We start from the raw sequence: 17,630 nt of genomic DNA, 5'->3' as shown, positions 1-17,630 counted from the left end.
TGCTTTTAGAACCAACTCTTCGTTTCGCTGATTCTTTGTATTCTGTTTTAATTTATTTTATTTTATTATTGCATTTTATTTCATTAATCTCATCCTTAGGCTTGATCATTTCTTCCCACTCTTTTTTGATGCTATTGTTATTTTTTTCTAAAGCTTTCAGGTGCTTAACTTCATTGTTGATATGAAATTTCTTTTTTTGTATATGTTTGTTTGTTATATTTTGGTTTTCTATGTAGGCATTTATTGCTACAAACTTACTTGTTTCTGCATGTGTGGTTTCCCATGGACTTCAGTATATTGCATTTTCATTTTCATTCTGTTGTAGGAAGTTTTCCATTTCCCTTGATTTCTCCTTGACCTAACTGTCATTCAGTGGTGTGTTTTTAATTTCCATGAGTTTGAATACTATTTACAATTTCTGTTGTTGATATCTAGCTTTATTATTTTATGATCAAACAAGATGAAAGATGCCATTTAACTTTTCCTATATTTTTAAAGATTTGTTGAGTGTCCTAAAGTGTGGTCAGCTTTGGAGAAAGTTCCATAGGCTGCTATGAAGAAAGTGTAAACTTTGGTGTTTGGGACTAATGTTCTGTAAATGTCTCTTCTTGATTTATGATGTCTATCTTAGTTAGGGTTTTACTGCTGTGAACAGACACTATGGCCAAGGCAATTCTTAATTGGGGCTGGCTTACAGGTTCAGAAGTTCAGTCCATTATCATCAAGGTGAGAGCATGGCAGTGCTCAGGCAGGCACATAGAAAACCAAAACATACCAAAAAAACAAACATACAAAAAACCCTGAAATTTCTACTGTCTTCATCTGAAAGCAGGTAGAAGTCTAGCTTCCAGACAGTTAGGATGAGGGTCTTAAAGCCCACACCCACAGTTACACACTTCCTCCAACAAGGCCACACCTACTCCAACAAGGCCACATCTCCAAATAGTTTCACTCCCTGGGCCAAGTTTATTCAAACCACCACGACGTCATTTAACTCAAAGCTTCTCTGTTTAATTCATGTCTACGTGACCTGTCTGTTGGTGAGAGTATTAAAATCACCCACTGTCACAGTGCTGGGTCGATCTGATGTTAAATCTAATAATGATTCTTTTATGAAGTTGGGTTTCTATGCATTTGGCATGTAAAAGTGTAGAATTGTAATATCCTCTTGCTAAATGTTTCCTTTAATACATATGAAATCTCCTGTCTTGGCTCTTCTGACTAGTCTTGGTTTGAAGTCTATACCTGCTTGTTTCATAGTTCTATTTGTTTGGACTAAGTTTTTACATTCCTCCTCCCATGGAGATATTCTTGATAGTGAGGAGTGTTTCGCAGAGGCAATGCAAAGATAGGATACTCTTCTCTAATCCAACCTGTTACTTTGTGTTGTGCCTTTTAACTGAGGAGCCAAGACTATTAATTTTCAAGTTCTTAGTGAACAGAGTTTGTTAATTCCTACTATTTTGTTATGGTGTAGCTTTTTTATGCCTCTTTTGGTTAACTGTTCTTGAATGTGTATTCCTTGTATCCATTGGGAAGTGTTTAATTTTATCTTCACACTTATATATCCCTTCTAGTACCCTCTGTAGAACTGTTTTAGTAGACATAAATACCTTAAATCTGTTTTTGTTTGTTTGTTTGTTTGTTTACTTCTTGAGTTATATTCTGGCCTCAAGACATATATCTTGGCACATGCATGTACACACATAGATAGATAGATAGATAGATAGATAGATAGATATCTTAAATTTGCTATGGAAGTAAAAATAGATATACTTGTTTAGATAAAAACAACATTAACCCTCCGAGAAAGACTTCTTTTGGTGGTATTAATACTGTAATATTTCTAGACAGGATAGATAGCTCTGCAGTTAAGAGTTTCCAAGGCTGGGTTTCATGTCTTAGAACCTACATCAGGCAACTGTCTTTAACTCTAGTTCCGGGAGTTGATTCCCACTGCACACAAAACACACATAAATAAAAATATAAATAAATAAAAACCAAAAATCTTTAAAATAAAAAGCAGTAATTTTATTAACTAATTTGATTAATTTTTTTTGGTACTGAACTTGAAATCCAGGCCTTGTACATGTTAGCCAAGCACTGTTTCCCAAGTCCTTGAAACAGTAATTGCCCAAATCTATAGATGGATCTACTTTTAAAATAAAATAATGATAAAAAGACTTCTTAGATAAAAAGACTGTTAGACTATTTGTACCATGGCCTGTCTGAAAGCCACTCTAATAAATGCCACTTAACATATACATATACATATACACACACACATACATATACTACATATATATTCCATGAGCTCCCATTCCCCAAGAAAACCTGACTCTAGTACAGACTGTGATACCATGAGTGGTTCTACAGAAAATAAAGTATAAGGGTGAATTTTTTAAATTTTCTGGAGCAGACTTTCCAAGTTGCTGGCACCTACAGTTACTGGCACCTCTTAGAAGCTTGGAGAGCACTAAAAATCCATGGTGTGAAGTATTTGAGGAATGTGCTGAGATAAATACATTTCCTTATTCCGATTGGCCTATTGGGGAAGAGCAAGGAATTTACTGACTCCATGCCTAAAACTTTTGACAATTTATAGAAAAATAAGGAAGATAATGGTGCTGTCTGGTTGCTTCTAGCACCTCTGAATTTATTAACAAAAAAAAAGTGAGCTTCCTGATAAAATGAACGGACTTCTAGCATCTCAGTGTACAGTGACAGTGGAAAACCATGAACTCTACGGTGCAGTGCCAGACGTGCATACACAGTGTAAAGGGTTCTAAGTGTTTCCTGGCAGAGAGCCTTCTCTCCAGCAGCCAGAGAGCTCAGGTTTTGAAAAATGAAACCAAATCCCTCGTTATAAGAATGGCTAGATCACCATGAAAATTCAAGTCCCAACCTCAGAAGGTGTCCTCAGTTAAGGAAGGACACAGATTGGTAAGGAACTGGATCCTATAGCTTGGGATAGCGATGTGTAGGAAGACCCTACTGAGGCTGAGGACTCTGAGCTCTCAGATTCTGAAGGGTTTGTCCTACCAGAGGAAGTAGCCTTGCCACCCCTAGCAGAGGATCCATCCTTACCCTGAGCTCCAGCAAAAACATTTCCCTCTCTGCCATTGCCTGGGGGATTAATCCTTCTTTGCCTATTGAGCCAGGAGTTTCACTTTCACTATTAAGCCTACACTGTGTAGGAGATGCCAGGCAAGAGAATATTAATGTCTCTCGGGGCCTACCAATAGTTGCCTCTAGACCTATAGAGCCTATAGGCTCCTATAGGGAAGAGAGATAGTCCATGAGGCGATATGCTATACCACAGAAGAGCTTAATAGTTTGCCTATTCACTTATGCAGAAGTCTGGAGAACACACATGGGAATGGATTTTAAGGGTGTGGGTTAATGGTGGAAGAAACATAAATTAGATCAGGTTGAGATTATTGATATAGGTCCACTGAGTTCAGGGTTTAATATGGAAGCTCATACAGTTTTGGGTTGTTGTTGTTGTTGTTTTAAAGGTGTCAGGGGCTAGAGAGATGGATCAGTGGTTAAGAGTGCTCTTCCAGAGGGCCTAGGTTCAATTCCTACCACCTACATAGTAGCCCACAACTATCTGTAACTTCAGTTTCCATACCCTCATGCAACCACCAATGCTCGTGAATTTTTTTTACAAAAAGTATCAAAACCTTGATCATCTGTCTCTTCCAGAAAATATCACCAGTAGTCCACTCTATTGATAACATTATGCTGATTTGGCAAAGAGCAAGAGGTAGCAACCACTTTAGACTTATTGGTAGCACATATGCACATTAGAGGATGGGAAATAAATCTAATCAAAATCCAGGGACCTTTTACCTCAGTGAAATTTCTGGAACTCCAATATTGTGAAGTTCTTCTAAGGTGATGTATGAGTTGTTGCACCTGGTCCCTCCTAACACTAAGAAATAAGCACAACATTTAGTAGACCTATTTGGGTTCTGGGGACAGCACATTCCTCACTTGAGTGTGTGACTTTGGCCTACATACTAAGTTACAAGGAAAGCTGTTAACTTTGAGTGGGTTCTGGAACAGGAGACAGCTCTTCAACAGGTCCAGGCTGCTGTGCAGGCCGTTCTGCCACTTGGATCATATGATATGTAGACCTGATGGCACTTCAGGTGTGAGTGACAGATAATGACAGATAGTTTTGGGGGAGCCTTTAACAGGTGAATAGTTAAATCACAGAGGAGAGTTCTGTTTCTCTAGAGAAACCTACACCTCAGTCACCTTGTATACTGTTAGAATAGCCATTCTGAAAATGTGAGCCTCACATTAGATTTCATAACTATCAATTATATTTTTTATGCATTAATCTACCACCAAAAAGAGAGAAAGAAAAATTAATGATAGATTTGATAAAGCCAGACTAACAATAGCCAAAGCAATTCTAAAGAATTTGAATACTTATAAAAGTATCATAACACCTAACCTCAAATTATATGACAGAGCTATAGTGATACAGTCTGGCACTGTCATAAAATAGATAGAACTGAAGAGATGGTCAGCACTTGATGTTCTTCCAGAGGACCCAGGATCAGTTACCAGCATCGCATATGGCGGCTTTCAACAGTCTGCAACTCCAATCACAGGGCATCTGAAGCCCTCTTCTCATCTCTGCAGGTGCTAGTTCTGCATGTTGTGCACATGCATACATGCAGGCAAAACTAACACACATAATCAAATGTTTTTATAAGTTAAACACTTCAAGGAATCAATGATAGGACCCAGAAATAAAACAATAAAGTGACACCCACTTGAGATTTTATAAAAAAGTAAAAAAAAAATACATTTGTAGGGAGGGAAGGTAGCCTCTTCAACAGATGGCCCTGACAAAATCTGCTGTCTACCTTCAAGAGAACAAAGTAGGATTCATATCTTTTAACACTTGTCAAAAGCCAGGTTCAAAATAGATCAAAGTCTTTAATTTAAAACCTGAAATAGTGAGACTGTGAGCTGAACATGGGGAATATGCTCTAAGACCGTGGATTGGCAGAACTTCTGTAGCACAGAAACTGGCCCCAAGCATCAACAGCCGCTGCCTGGGCCTGTCTGAAATGAAAAGATCCCAACATAGCAAAAGAAACCACCAGCAGAACAGACAGACAGCCCACAGGATGGGAGCAACTCTTCACCAGGTGTGATTAGGGAATTAAACTGCCAGTCCAAAAGTGGGGTCATGAAGAAATAGACACTTTTCAGAAAAGGACACACAGATGGCCACTAACGATCTTAAAAGGTGTTCAATAATCCTGGCCTTCGAGGAGATGTCAACTGGTTTTGAGATACCATCTTGCCTCAGTCAGAATGACTCCCGTCAACTAATTTAACAGCAAAATGATGGAGACAGTATGGAAGATGGAGAATCATTATTTACTGCTGGCAAGACTGCAAGTTAATAGAGCTGATGTAGGAGTTAGTTTAGAGGTTCCTCCAAAACTTAAAGATAGCTAGATATGACCCATCTACACCTCCTGGGCATGTATTCAGAGAACGCCATACCCTCTCACAGCAATATTTGCATGTTCATGTGTATTGCTGCTTCACTCACTATAACAAAGGATAGTAGTCAACCTAGTAGTCTATCAACAGTTAAATAGATCATGAAATATGGTACAAATATAAGCTGGAATACTATCAGCTCTAAAGAAACATCACAAAATTTTCATGGAAATAGATAAGCTTAGGATATATAACTAAACAAGGTCACGCAATCTCAGAAAGAAAACATACGTTCTTCCTAATATTTGGATCCTAACCTATAATGTATGGATATGGATATAAATAATACAGATATATATCCGTAAATGTAAGCAAAAGTTCATGTAAAAAAAGTGTAATTTAGAAAGAAGAACAAGAAGGAGGAAATATTAGACAATGAGAAAATCCAGGTAATGAGCATGAGTCATGAGAGGATATAAAAACTAAAATAATTTTTAATAACCATTATGATTTATTTGGACAGTTGGCTCAGTGGTCAAGAGCACTGTTGCTCTTACAGAGGACCTGGATTTAACTCCCAGCACCCACATGGTGAATCACAACCAAATGTAACTCCAGTCTTAGGGGATCTGATACCTTCTTTTGGCTTCTGAAGACACTAGACATGGACACAGTACACAGATACACATACAAAACAATTCTCATACATGTAAAATGAGCAAATGTAAAAAATATTTTAAAATAATCATTATTATTGGTAATTTTATATTGACACTCAATTAGTATTGTAGGTGATGCGGGATAAAGGCAGGCATGAGCTTGATCAGTGTTGAGAGCTAGGATTTTAAATATGAATGTAGAGGTAATGATCTTATAAGTTGTGTTAGACAGAAATCCTATTGTCCTAGTTTGAATTGGACATATTCTGGGAAATTATGCTGTATTCTAGCTCCATGGCCTGAAAGAGTTTATGCACCGTGACATGCCACTGGTACGGAGCTTCTGCTGGACTGCAGCCTCTAACTGACTCAGTCTGGAGCAGCCACGGCTCCATCAAGACATGACTGGTTGAACTACGGGGCAAGAAGTGAGTGCAGGTAGCCTTGTTACACTGAAAGCCAGGAAGTTCCCAGAAAGCAGTTGTGTCCAGAGAACAGACACCCAGTCCAGGAAGTTTGCATTGGTCCAAGTGAAAGGAACCTGAGCACCCAAAAGGACTGAAATATATAAATATGTTTAAATCCAAGAACTCAAATAATAAAGCTATTAGTAAAAATGAAACCTGCTTATCTGGCATGACCATATAAGGGGACAGTATGGCGTGGTTTCCTGACCCTGGAACAGAGCCAGAGGGCATGGACCTACACGAGTGTTGATGGTTGTGGTGAGCATAAGTCTTGTTTGTATAATAGTAATAATAATAATAATTTTAAATTGTATAACACATTTTTTTCACATTCCTCCTTTGAGGAATGCCTTCTCTGCCAAGGTTAATAACTCCATTGATAATCAGAGACAGCATGAGTCCAGGAATTGATGGTGTGTCTATGTCTCTAGCAAAATGGTAAACACTGGGACCTTCAGGAACAGTCCTTAAGGCTGTGGGAAAAAACTCTAAAAACATGAGTTCAAAAATATATAATTTTTCAACTATGTAATATATAAGGATGCAATATGAATTGTCTAAAGAGCTTTACAGATCTAAAGGAACAGAGGCAGGTAGACTATGAGCCAGCTTGTCAGAGAAATACCAACAGGTAGACGCAAATGCAGGCAGATTCCGGAGTTCGAGGTCAACCTGGGACAGAGCAAATTTAGGTCCAGGCGTGGTCAGAATGGTAATTCCAGGACAGGTCCCACCCATCTATCTTAAGTCTGCTTGTGCTTGTTGTCTCTCCTAAGAATCGAGAGGCTGAGGTCATGGGATTCTGATGTGTGGGATAATCAAAAGGTGACTTAGAGTAAAGACTGAACTGATGTGTTAAATAAAGACTGGGCTTTTGATTTGCAAGAGTTGAGCTATCCAGAGAGTTTTAGAATAACAAGAGAAAGCAAAGCCATCTCGAGAGAGCACAACCCAGAGTCCAATCTGGAAAGCTGTCCTGAGCAGAACATAGGCCAGCAGCTTGGACCCACGATTTGACTTTGAGTCATTTGCTTTTGCACTTCTCAAACACCCCTCCTCTCAGAACCCCTCTCCAAGCCGAGGCTGGTCCTTGGCTACTTTCCATTGTCCACTTTGGTAAATGCTTGAGAACCAAGTGTGTTTTAATGGATATACTTGGAGGAATCTTGTGTTCTCAAACATGAATTATACTGAAGCACAGCCAAATAATTGATCTGGGAAACTTTCTTGGATATTTGAAGTAATAAAATAAACCTAAGAAGAGTTGGTTTGGACTGTCAGCTTTGTGAAAACCCCTAAATAAATGGACTCCAGAAAACACCAACAATTATTACCATTATCATAGAAAGAGGGGTCGATGACATAGAGTTAGCCACTACCAGAAGTCCATAGCACTGTGCCTAAGGAGATGGGCTGAGAAGAAAACGAGATGTCAGTCTAGCTGAGCCTCGAGAAACCCTTGAGTGACATCATAAGAATGTGGTCTACAGAAACCAGACTCTGAGACACCAGAAGATAAGCAAACCAGAACATTCATCAACAACAGAAATTGCAAGACAAGGTCAAAGGAGAGATTACAGGGAACTTAAAGACCTGTTCACCAGTTTCAATACAGTATTTGGTGGAGGTTTTCATATACTTCTTATAAACAGGTGCTTAAGACCCAGAAGTTGCTGTGGCACTTGTCTCCTAGGACTGTCAGAAGCTACATCCATAAAGTCTCATCAACCTGGCTGCCCAAATGTTGGCTGAACAAGGATGACGCCTGTTGGTGTGATCACATGGGCGTCATCCTTGTTCAGCTAAGGATGAAGGGCCTCATCCTCATAGACTACAGACAACTAAAGAATAGTGGGGGCAGGAGAAACCATCTTCCTCAACTCAGCAGTTGATTGTCCAGTACCAAATGGTCAGCCCTTAAAACATACATGCAAGTAACTTTACTCTGACTGAGCAGCTTGTATTTGTGTAGTTAAAAATACACACACACACACACACACACACACACACACACACATTATAACAATGAAAAAAAAGGGCCGTGAATTTAAACACAAGCAAGGAAGGGTCTATAGAGATGCTTAGAAGGCAGAAACAGGAGAGGGAAATGCCATAATTATATTTATAATCTCAAAATTTTTTTAAAAATAATTTTTTCAAAAGAAGACAGGAAGTAGGGAGGAGGGGTGGATCTGGAAGGAATTAGGGAAGGAAGGGGGGATTAGATATGATCAAAACAGATTGTATGAGATTCTTAAGGAATTCCGTGCCTTTTTTAAAATTAAAGAGACGGTTGCTCAATAAGTTGGTTGTTGGTTATTCATACAGGTGGGCACGGTCTTGCCACTGTCTGGGGAAACTGAAACACATTGCTTTCTGCTTAGTTACAGAGGGTCATGGGATTGTGATTATTTGGCTAAAGCAAGTGCAGCATTGTTTCTGTTTCTCGTTACTGTTCCATCCTAATGCTACTAATGTGGTGGAAACAACAGGTTTGCTACATTTCATTAGCTTCATTTAAACTGTTTGAAAGAAAGATACAGTTTACCCCTAACACTCAGTCTGCTGTGTGTTTCAGATAGCAGAACTCGTGGCAGCCGAATTCTTTGATCAAGGAGACAGAGAGAGAAAAGAACTTAACATGGAGCCTGCTGTAAGTCCACTGCTTGGTTGGTAGGAACTTTTCACTGTATTTTAAAGTTAGATGCATGTTTTAGAGACAGGTTCTTACTGCGTGCATCAGTGGACTCTGTCACCAACAATTTGGCCTCAGACTCTTCGATGCTGGTGTGACAAGGGTGTCACTTGGTTTACACTTGGCTAAAGTGTAAACCGCTTCTTAACACTTCTATGACATCTTTCCTCGGGTTTACTACTTAAAGTAGTTCTCTTTTTAGAAGAATGATACACGGTAACTACAAAGGCAAGCTAGGTAGATGAACATTACTTACACACTGTGCCCCGTATTTTCTTATGATTTGTTTTCTCCACTTTAATGTAATAACACACTTTTATTCTAATGGGCTCTTAGGTGTATATGGACATAATTACATGAAATAAATGCAGGCACAACTTAATTCACTTCCTTTGCTGTACTGTTTGCCACGTTCATTGTTACAAACAGCACAGTGATAAACAGCTGCACTGCTCTTCTTTATTATTCTGTGGGGATAAATTTTGGGAACAGTGACTTTAAGAGTGTTTGCATAGCAACCTTTTAATATAAATGTATGCATCCCAAATGGGAGAGAAGTATTCTTCTCAAACCATTTATGTTTTAGTTACTTCCTCTTCTTTGTAGGGTTGGGAATATATGCATATACCTGTTTATTTACGTATACATATGTATGTATATATGCCTGTCTGTATGTATTTATGTATGTTTGTTAAGCTAACCACAGATTCATCTTTTTGCAGCCAACCTTTCCTGTGTACTTTGAATAGATGTAGATCTGTTTGTATGTATTTTCAGGATCTAATGAACAGGGAGAAGAAAAATAAAATCCCAAGCATGCAAGTTGGGTTCATAGATGCCGTCTGCCTGCAGCTGTATGAGGTATTTACAGAGAAAAATACTAGAAATAATAGATTGCTAAAGTTAGATTATGTCATGAATTGAATCTGAAGTGTGTCGAAGAGATTAACACTAGATGCATATTTTTGCTTCTAAGTAAGAAAAGCTGTAATTATCACTGGTATTGTTTCTTTTTGCTGACGAATGTGATGTCTGTATAGAACAAGGGATACATCTCACATTTGCTATTTCACAAGGCATTGACTCACTCCGTATATAAATATTTAGAGTGCCTAGCGTGTGCTGGCCACTGACATATTATAGGGATGCTAAGAGGCCCATCCTGGGGCTGTCTTCCCGGGAATATTTCCTGCATACTCTGTGTTAGCATAATCTTGCTAATGTTTAATTTTAACTTTAAGTACAAAAAATTAGTCACCTGACTCTTTTTTTAACTGTTATGTTATGGCTTAGGTACATTACAGACATTTTTCTGAGGACTTTTTAAAAGGTAGAAGTTACAGGAATATAAGCTCTAATTTCTACCCTCTGCCAGTTTCACTTCTTGGCTTTTTGTAGCCTTTGTTCTTCTAGCAAAAAGATTCTCTAATATTCAATGTTTAGATGTTTATTATCCCAACACACAAAGGAGATTATGTCTTTGTTTCTAAAAAGTTCAAATGGATTTAAGTTTTAGTCTTTTGAGAAATTTGAGAGTTATCATGAAAGGTTAAGACCAGACAAAACCTACAATTTTCCAATCCAGACATTGCAGATTCGGTAATTGGATGTATAAAGTTTATTTTCCACAGAGAGAGAATATTTCCCCCAAATGTGCAGACCCCAATCAAGAATCCAGGTTTGTCCTTATTCCAGGGTTCATTGTTCTATTTCTGTGGAGACCATGACAGAGGCACTTCTTACATAGGAAAGCATTTAACTGGGGCTGGCTCACAGTTTCAGAGGCTGAGTCCATTATCGTCATGGCTAGAAGTGGGCAAGCACGGTACTAGAGTGGTTGAGAAATAGTTGAGAACTACATCTTTATCCACAGGCAGAGGGAAGAAGGGAGGAGGGGGGATGAGGGAGAAAGGGAGAGCTGGAGGGAGGAGAGAGAGAGAGAGAGAGAGAGAGAGCTCAAAGCCTGATGACACATTTCACCCATACCTCCTAATCCTTCTCAAATAGTGCTACCCCCTCATGACCAAGCCTGTATGAGTCTATGGGGGTCATTCTTATTCAAACCACCAAAAGCATTGGAAGGTTTAATACAGCCTGTGGATGAGGGTGAAGGGAAGAGGGAAGGTGGGATAGAAGACACCAACGGAAATTGAGTTGAAATGGCCACCCCATGTCCACCTCCTCAGCACTGTCTCCCCACTGACTACAGAGTCCATTTGGCTAGTTTCCTCCTTTGTGCAGAAGTTCTTTCTCAGAAGCGGCTGGGAGCAGTACTTTAGGTACCCTGACCATCCTTTGTGTGACAGCCGCCCTCTCTGTTGGTTGAATGAAGAGCTTTTCTCAGTTGATGATACCCGTAGCTCTTGACTTCTCCCTGAAATCAGAGAGAACAGTGTCGTCAGAAGGGCCGTTCGAGATTCCATTCTGTGGCACAGTTTGTGTGCACACTCTTTAGGCTGTTGGAAATTCTATATGATCTTAAATAATGTTTTATTTTTATCGTGAAAGTAGTATATTTTCACTGCAGATCACACAGAATGTCCTGGGAAGCAAATTGGAAGATAAAATCTCTCGTGGTCTCAGTATTCAGAGATAGCTACTGATGTTGGTGTGTGTGCTGAGATGTCTTCATGTCATTTAATAAAAATATTGATTTTGAAAGCCATGATATAACACACATAGTTCTGTGACTGATGTATGCCTGAGACATTTGTAATGACCATCAAATACTTACAAAGTATTACTAAGCCTTGTTGTTGGGCATTTGTTGTGTCTCTGTTACAAAGAAAGCAACAGCAGATGTTCTTGTACCTAGATGGCACTGTGCTTGGTATATAATAATAACCTTTATGAAAATCTTGCATTAAAAAAGTACGTTGTATAAAGCCAATCTGTGGGAAAGCAAAAGGTGCAACTTCCCAAGGCACAGCTTGCATAAAGAGTAAGATCTGGATAAATGAGCCTCCACAGCTTAGTGTTTATGTACATTTAAGATTCATTTTTATTCTTAATTATGTGTATGTGCAGTTAAGAGGCACCAAACACGAGTGCTGGGAACCAAACTGGGTCCTATATAAGAGCAGTATATGCTCTTAGCTGCCAAATCATCACTTCCGCTGCTCCCCCTCCCCCCTCTCCCTCTCCTCTGCCCCCACCATCTAGCTCTCTCATGCCAGTACTCACTTTGTCTCAAAGTATGCCTCCTTAGCCCCTATTGCCTAAGGGGAATCCTTGGCAAACACTGTGTATGTTTCTAGGACTTCTGAGAACGCCATCTGTGGTGCTGCTCTGGCCACGGGTGTGGCCCTGGTGGCAAGCCTGTGGCAGAGACTTCTCTCTAGTGGTTTCTTTTCTTTTCCTTAGGCCCTGACCCACGTATCAGAAGACTGTTTTCCCTTGCTGGATGGCTGCAGGAAGAACAGACTGAAATGGCAAGCCCTCGCGGAGCAGCAGGAGAAGGCGCTCATTAATGGGGAGAGCAGCCAGGCCAAGGGTGACTGACAGCCTGCCTCAGCCCCGCCCCCACCCTGTGTGCGAACTGCCGCAGGCCTGGTTTCACCGTACACTATGCAGACTTGAGTGCACTTTGACACTGCTGTATTTTATTTTTTGCACAACTTTTGAGAGCATGACGTGTTTCCGAGATTGCTACCTACTTTCCATACTTTTTTGTTTTGTGCCACTGAAGTGGAGCAGTCACGCCCACTCTAACGTTTTGATAAGGACGGTGTAAACCGCACTTCTACACTCCAGCTTGGTCATGCACGGGGATTATCAATAACCGGCCTTTGTGTTTCTGAGTCACCAGTCTTTCAAAACAAGTTAGGAATCGTTCTCAAAAGTGGGTTGGGGGTGAACTGAATGTGTACGGGACATTTAAAGCCGTCCTGAAATTAATGCTGACCGAGTGGGTGTTAGGGAGAAATGAATATAAACTTGTCAGAAGTGTCTTAACTAAGTTAAAGAATTGTGAAAGAAGGAAACGTGGTACCTAATTGCTCTGCTCTTTCTGGGATGGGGAGAACTTGCGGTACAATCCATCTATGTGGCAGAACAAACTTAAGCTCCAGCCCATCCATGCAGCCGCTCTTCAGCACGCATGCTCCACGCTGCATCTAAAGCCCCCAGATGACACCCCCTCCCCCAGCCCCCAGCTGACTGTCCCAAGAGAGAGTGTATACCAGACACGGAAGGGCCTTGGATAGGCCTCTGCCAAAAGAAATGTTTTACTTGAAGATCTTTCTGACAATCCACATTTTTAAATACTGAAAACTTTTTAAGCTATTTTTAAAATTTTTCTTTTCCCTCTCTTCTCCTTAATTCAGCAGTTTTAAGTTTCAACAGAGATATGGTCACAGGGGCGCCTGCCTGAAGGCAGGTATGCCTACAGATACACCAGTGCAATTTAGTCCTTGTCCCTCTGTCGACTGAAATTGGCAGGAAAAAACTATTAATAATTCTGTGAGTAGCAGAGGCTTGTCTCCAGTAGGCAGGTCAGACAATGAATTTAAAAGCACAGTGTGTAAAAGTCTCCCTGCCCAAACAAAACAACATTCAGTATTGGAAGTAGAAAATGAATTCAAAACAAAACAAAACAAAAACCCAAGCAGCTGCATTAGGGGAGGAGTATCCATTCCAGATGTGCAGAAATATGTGGGTTTGGGGCTGAATTAGAAGGATTTGATTTATTAATCCCTACCTTTTTCCCACATCCTCCCAAAGAGGGTAAAGTATTTCTAGCATTAATTTATGTTAAAGCGGTTTCTTTCTTCCTTTTTTTCTCCGTTTAAAACTCAGCATGGTCATTTTAATCCTGTGTACGTATATTTTATTGTGGCTTTGTTCTTCCTCAGATATGAAAAGGCAGAGCAGGTTATACTGGCACTGTTTTGTATTGGCCAAGGCTAGTCCAGGGAGTTGTCACCCAATACTAAGTGTATTCTTGTTGTAATACTTGTATTTTATTTCAGATTTTTATTTTATTTTTATTTCATGTCATATAGATGAAACCTGTAAGGTTGCTCTAATGCACTGGTGTGTAAATGATACAGACTGTCACTAATAATAATCATATCAGCATACGTGTATACGCCTATGCAGAGTGTAGACGCGCTGCTTAGAGGACATTCTACAAGCCTGTCATTGTATCCCACGCACTGTGAACGAGCAGCTAGGCTGAAATGCACTCATATACATGTGTAGCTTCTCCACACTCTTCTGACTTAAGTCACTGAGAATAGTTTTAAAGATGACAGATTAGATGTGAAGGATTTATCTAACATATTAACAGGCAAGAAGTCAAGTGTAGATTAGAAATTATTTGGCTTGCTTTAGATAATGGTTTGTTTTACTCTAGACATGAACACAGGAAAAGCCTTGCCCTATCTGTGATAGTTGGGTATTTTAGTTCAGACAGGAGAGTGTTATTTTATTCAAATAGTTTTTATTTTATCAGAAAACCATTCCATACATGGATTTCTATCTGTGGTACAAGAACACAAATCATAGTTTTTGTTCTGAATGTGAATATTGCCTTTCTAGTGTCCACTCAAGTTGGAATATATTTATCACATTGTTATAATTCCTCTCTCATGTGGCCATGAATCAGTAGTGCCCCTAATGAATAAGGTGATCTTGTCCTGGATTGTTCCTTTGACAAATCGCTTGGCTGACTGTAGTGAAATAATATGATATCATGTCATTTTAACTTTCAGCCAGAAAAAAAATCCCTGTGGTTTGGTAACTTGTCTATAAAGTTTTCTGATCTTACACGTTTAGAAGAGTCGCCTTTGCCAGGCAGGGGGCGTAACCTCTGCACCTAAGGAAGCTGTGATCCTCATGTAGTTAGATTTGGAGAAAGCCTGTGTTTGAGCCTTCCTTATGGGCCTTTGAGACCACTGTTGGAATGGGGTATTGAGGTAATGACCTCATCAGGCCGGTCATTTCTTACCTTGAGTTCCTTAGATGGAAAAGAAGTACTTTTAATTTGTCCACACAGACCTGGCTCAGAGCATAAATGTAGGGTGATACTCTGTTACTGGTTGGCTAATTATGATGAAGAGCTTCTTTTAGCAGCAACATGGAGATGAAGGTATATAGGAAAATGGGCTGGAAATATTGGCTTCTTGGAGGAACTTGAGTCACAGAAATCCTTGCCTACCAGTTAAGTGCCTTTACTCTCAGAACTTTGCCCAAGTGTGAGGCTTGGCACCTTTTCCATTTCCCAATTTCCTGTGTTTCTCCTAAACCTTGTCAGGCAAGCAGCATGGCATTCTGCTTTAACTTGACTTAAGATGAGAAGAGATGAAATGTCCCCCGCTCTCCTGTAAACAGCCGTCTCAAATAAGGTGGCAGAATTTAATTACTCAGTATCAACCATGCATCAGCCCATTTTTTATTAAACCTGCTCCTTATGTTAGGTACAGTGCTCAGATGCTGTAACACAGCAGGAAATCCCAGGAGCTCATGGGCCACACAGGAAATGACTAAGGGTATCAGTTCTCATCCCACTGACTTGACGCGCAAGCGTACAAGACTTTCCACCACTTTCTCTTTGTCTCTAACATACTATGCACTTTTATCCCAAATTTCTTAAGAATCTGTCCGAGAACATTCTGGCCTCCGGTTGACGTGGGTCATTTACCTTGCTGAAAGCTTAAAGAACACTTTATGTAAGGAGTCGCATCTTCTATGACTAGGTCATGTTTCCATATTGCAACTAAAGAGAGAGAGAGAGATCAGAGTTCTCAGACTATTCAATTGCAGATGTGGACTCTTTCTGCCCTCTCGCAGAGAGCAAAGAAGGAAGTATTAAAACTTACCTCACCCTTCCACATTGTTGTCAAAAGCCTGTGTAGACATGTCTTGAATGTCATTGAAAGTGATGTAAATAGCTGAAAATATATAAATTTCTATTACAGTTTAAGAACTCAAATGAACCATCACTCGCCACTGTGGATGATCTATTTGTATTCTTATGCCTTTTCAATATATCTGAACAAATATATAGTTTCTGGCACTATTTTTATACTAGCATAAAAGGAGTTACTATGTAAATTATGTTTTGTTGTGAAGTCATCTAAAAATGTCCTCACCCCACATTATAAACCATTTCCAGCGATCCTTCTCTGAGAGTGTCACTCAGCAGAAGCACACACCCACCTGCCCCAGGTCCCTGTGGAGCCAGACCTGGTTAGGGTAGGTGTGAACTCACCAGATGTCGGTTGCCATTTTGCAGTGCTGTAAAAATAAAGTAAACGAACGAGAATGTGTGTGGTGTGATCATTAGGGCTTGGAGCTCTGAGATTGAGGGCCTTACTCTGGGAAGCCAGTCCAGCTGGTCTGAGAGAATTTTACACTGTGGCTTGATCACTAGTTAGTCCTTAAATAGACTCTTCGATAATAGCCTTTTCTTTTTCTTTTTATCGGTAATGTCTCATGCTGCCAATTTGAGGGCAATGTTTCCCTCCATAATGGCACTGTAGAAGGGCGTGATATTAACAGCCTGATGTCCACAAAACGTCGGTGTTTCCTTCTTGTCAATGGCTTGAACTAGAGTCAAGTCCAGATGTGTAGGAGCCAAAGCTAAGACCACACCTTGCTCTTTTTGAATGCAACATTTTAAAAGTCCCACATCCAGTCTTACTGGATTGAATGTACTATCTAGAAGCTGTTTAAACAACGTTTCTCAGCGACTTTGGTTCTGTGGGTATCATTCCTTGATTTAGTTCTGCTGATGAAGGTTAATGTGATGTCTCAAGGGGCTTGCTGCTGTTTCTGGTATAAAAGGCAACACGATGTAGATATTATGTTTTTTGTTTGTTTGTGTGTTTGTTTGTGCCACTAGGCAAGCCTCTTAACTGGTTGGGAAAACATCTCACCCCAACAAGTGCCGCCAGTGCCCATAATAGAATACTTAAAGTTTCTGACCATGAGAGGGCGCCAGAATTTCATTTGTATTTTTTAAAAAAAAAAAAAATACTAACTGGCCATAAAGAATAATAAAAAACTGCTTCTTCATATATTTTTGGTAACTAAATATAAAAAGAACTCCAACTGAGAACTTCTGAAAAATTCATCTCTCTATTAATTTCTATGGAAAATTTAAAGCTTTGTTTACTCCTTTGATCCAGTGAGCACCTGAGAAGACTTTCTCCAAACATAAATAATAAGATCACTTAGTTCCCTTCTGCTCAGAATTCCACTCCTGGGACAGCAACCCTTTCTGTAGAAATAGGAAGCAGTTAGCAACTTCCTTAAACACACAATCCTGGGGTTGTCTCTCAGCAAACAGGAATCCCGGGTCCTACATTAAATGCATAGAATTTACTG

At 39.8% G+C, this 17,630-nt stretch overlaps 1 protein-coding gene across 3 annotated transcripts in view; it reads left to right on the top strand.

The window, feature by feature from the left end:
• The window catches only part of Pde5a (phosphodiesterase 5A), a 161,531-nt gene extending 144,965 nt beyond the window's left edge, over positions 1 to 16,566 (top strand). For all 3 annotated transcript variants that reach the window (XM_052179313.1, XM_052179311.1, XM_052179312.1), the window contains exons 19-21: positions 9,183 to 9,257; positions 10,077 to 10,160; positions 12,663 to 16,566. In XM_052179313.1, coding sequence (XP_052035273.1) covers positions 9,183 to 9,257; positions 10,077 to 10,160; positions 12,663 to 12,800 — 297 coding nt within the window. In that variant the 3' untranslated portion in view covers positions 12,801 to 16,566. The remainder of the gene's footprint in view (positions 1 to 9,182; positions 9,258 to 10,076; positions 10,161 to 12,662) is intronic.
• Positions 16,567 to 17,630: the final 1,064 nt, after the last annotated feature.

This window comes from Apodemus sylvaticus, chromosome 4 (genome assembly GCF_947179515.1).
Source record: "Apodemus sylvaticus chromosome 4, mApoSyl1.1, whole genome shotgun sequence".
Classification (NCBI taxonomy): domain Eukaryota; kingdom Metazoa; phylum Chordata; class Mammalia; order Rodentia; family Muridae; genus Apodemus; species Apodemus sylvaticus.
Note: the sequence above shows the minus strand (reverse complement) of the source record. Positions and strands in the feature narration are given on the sequence as shown.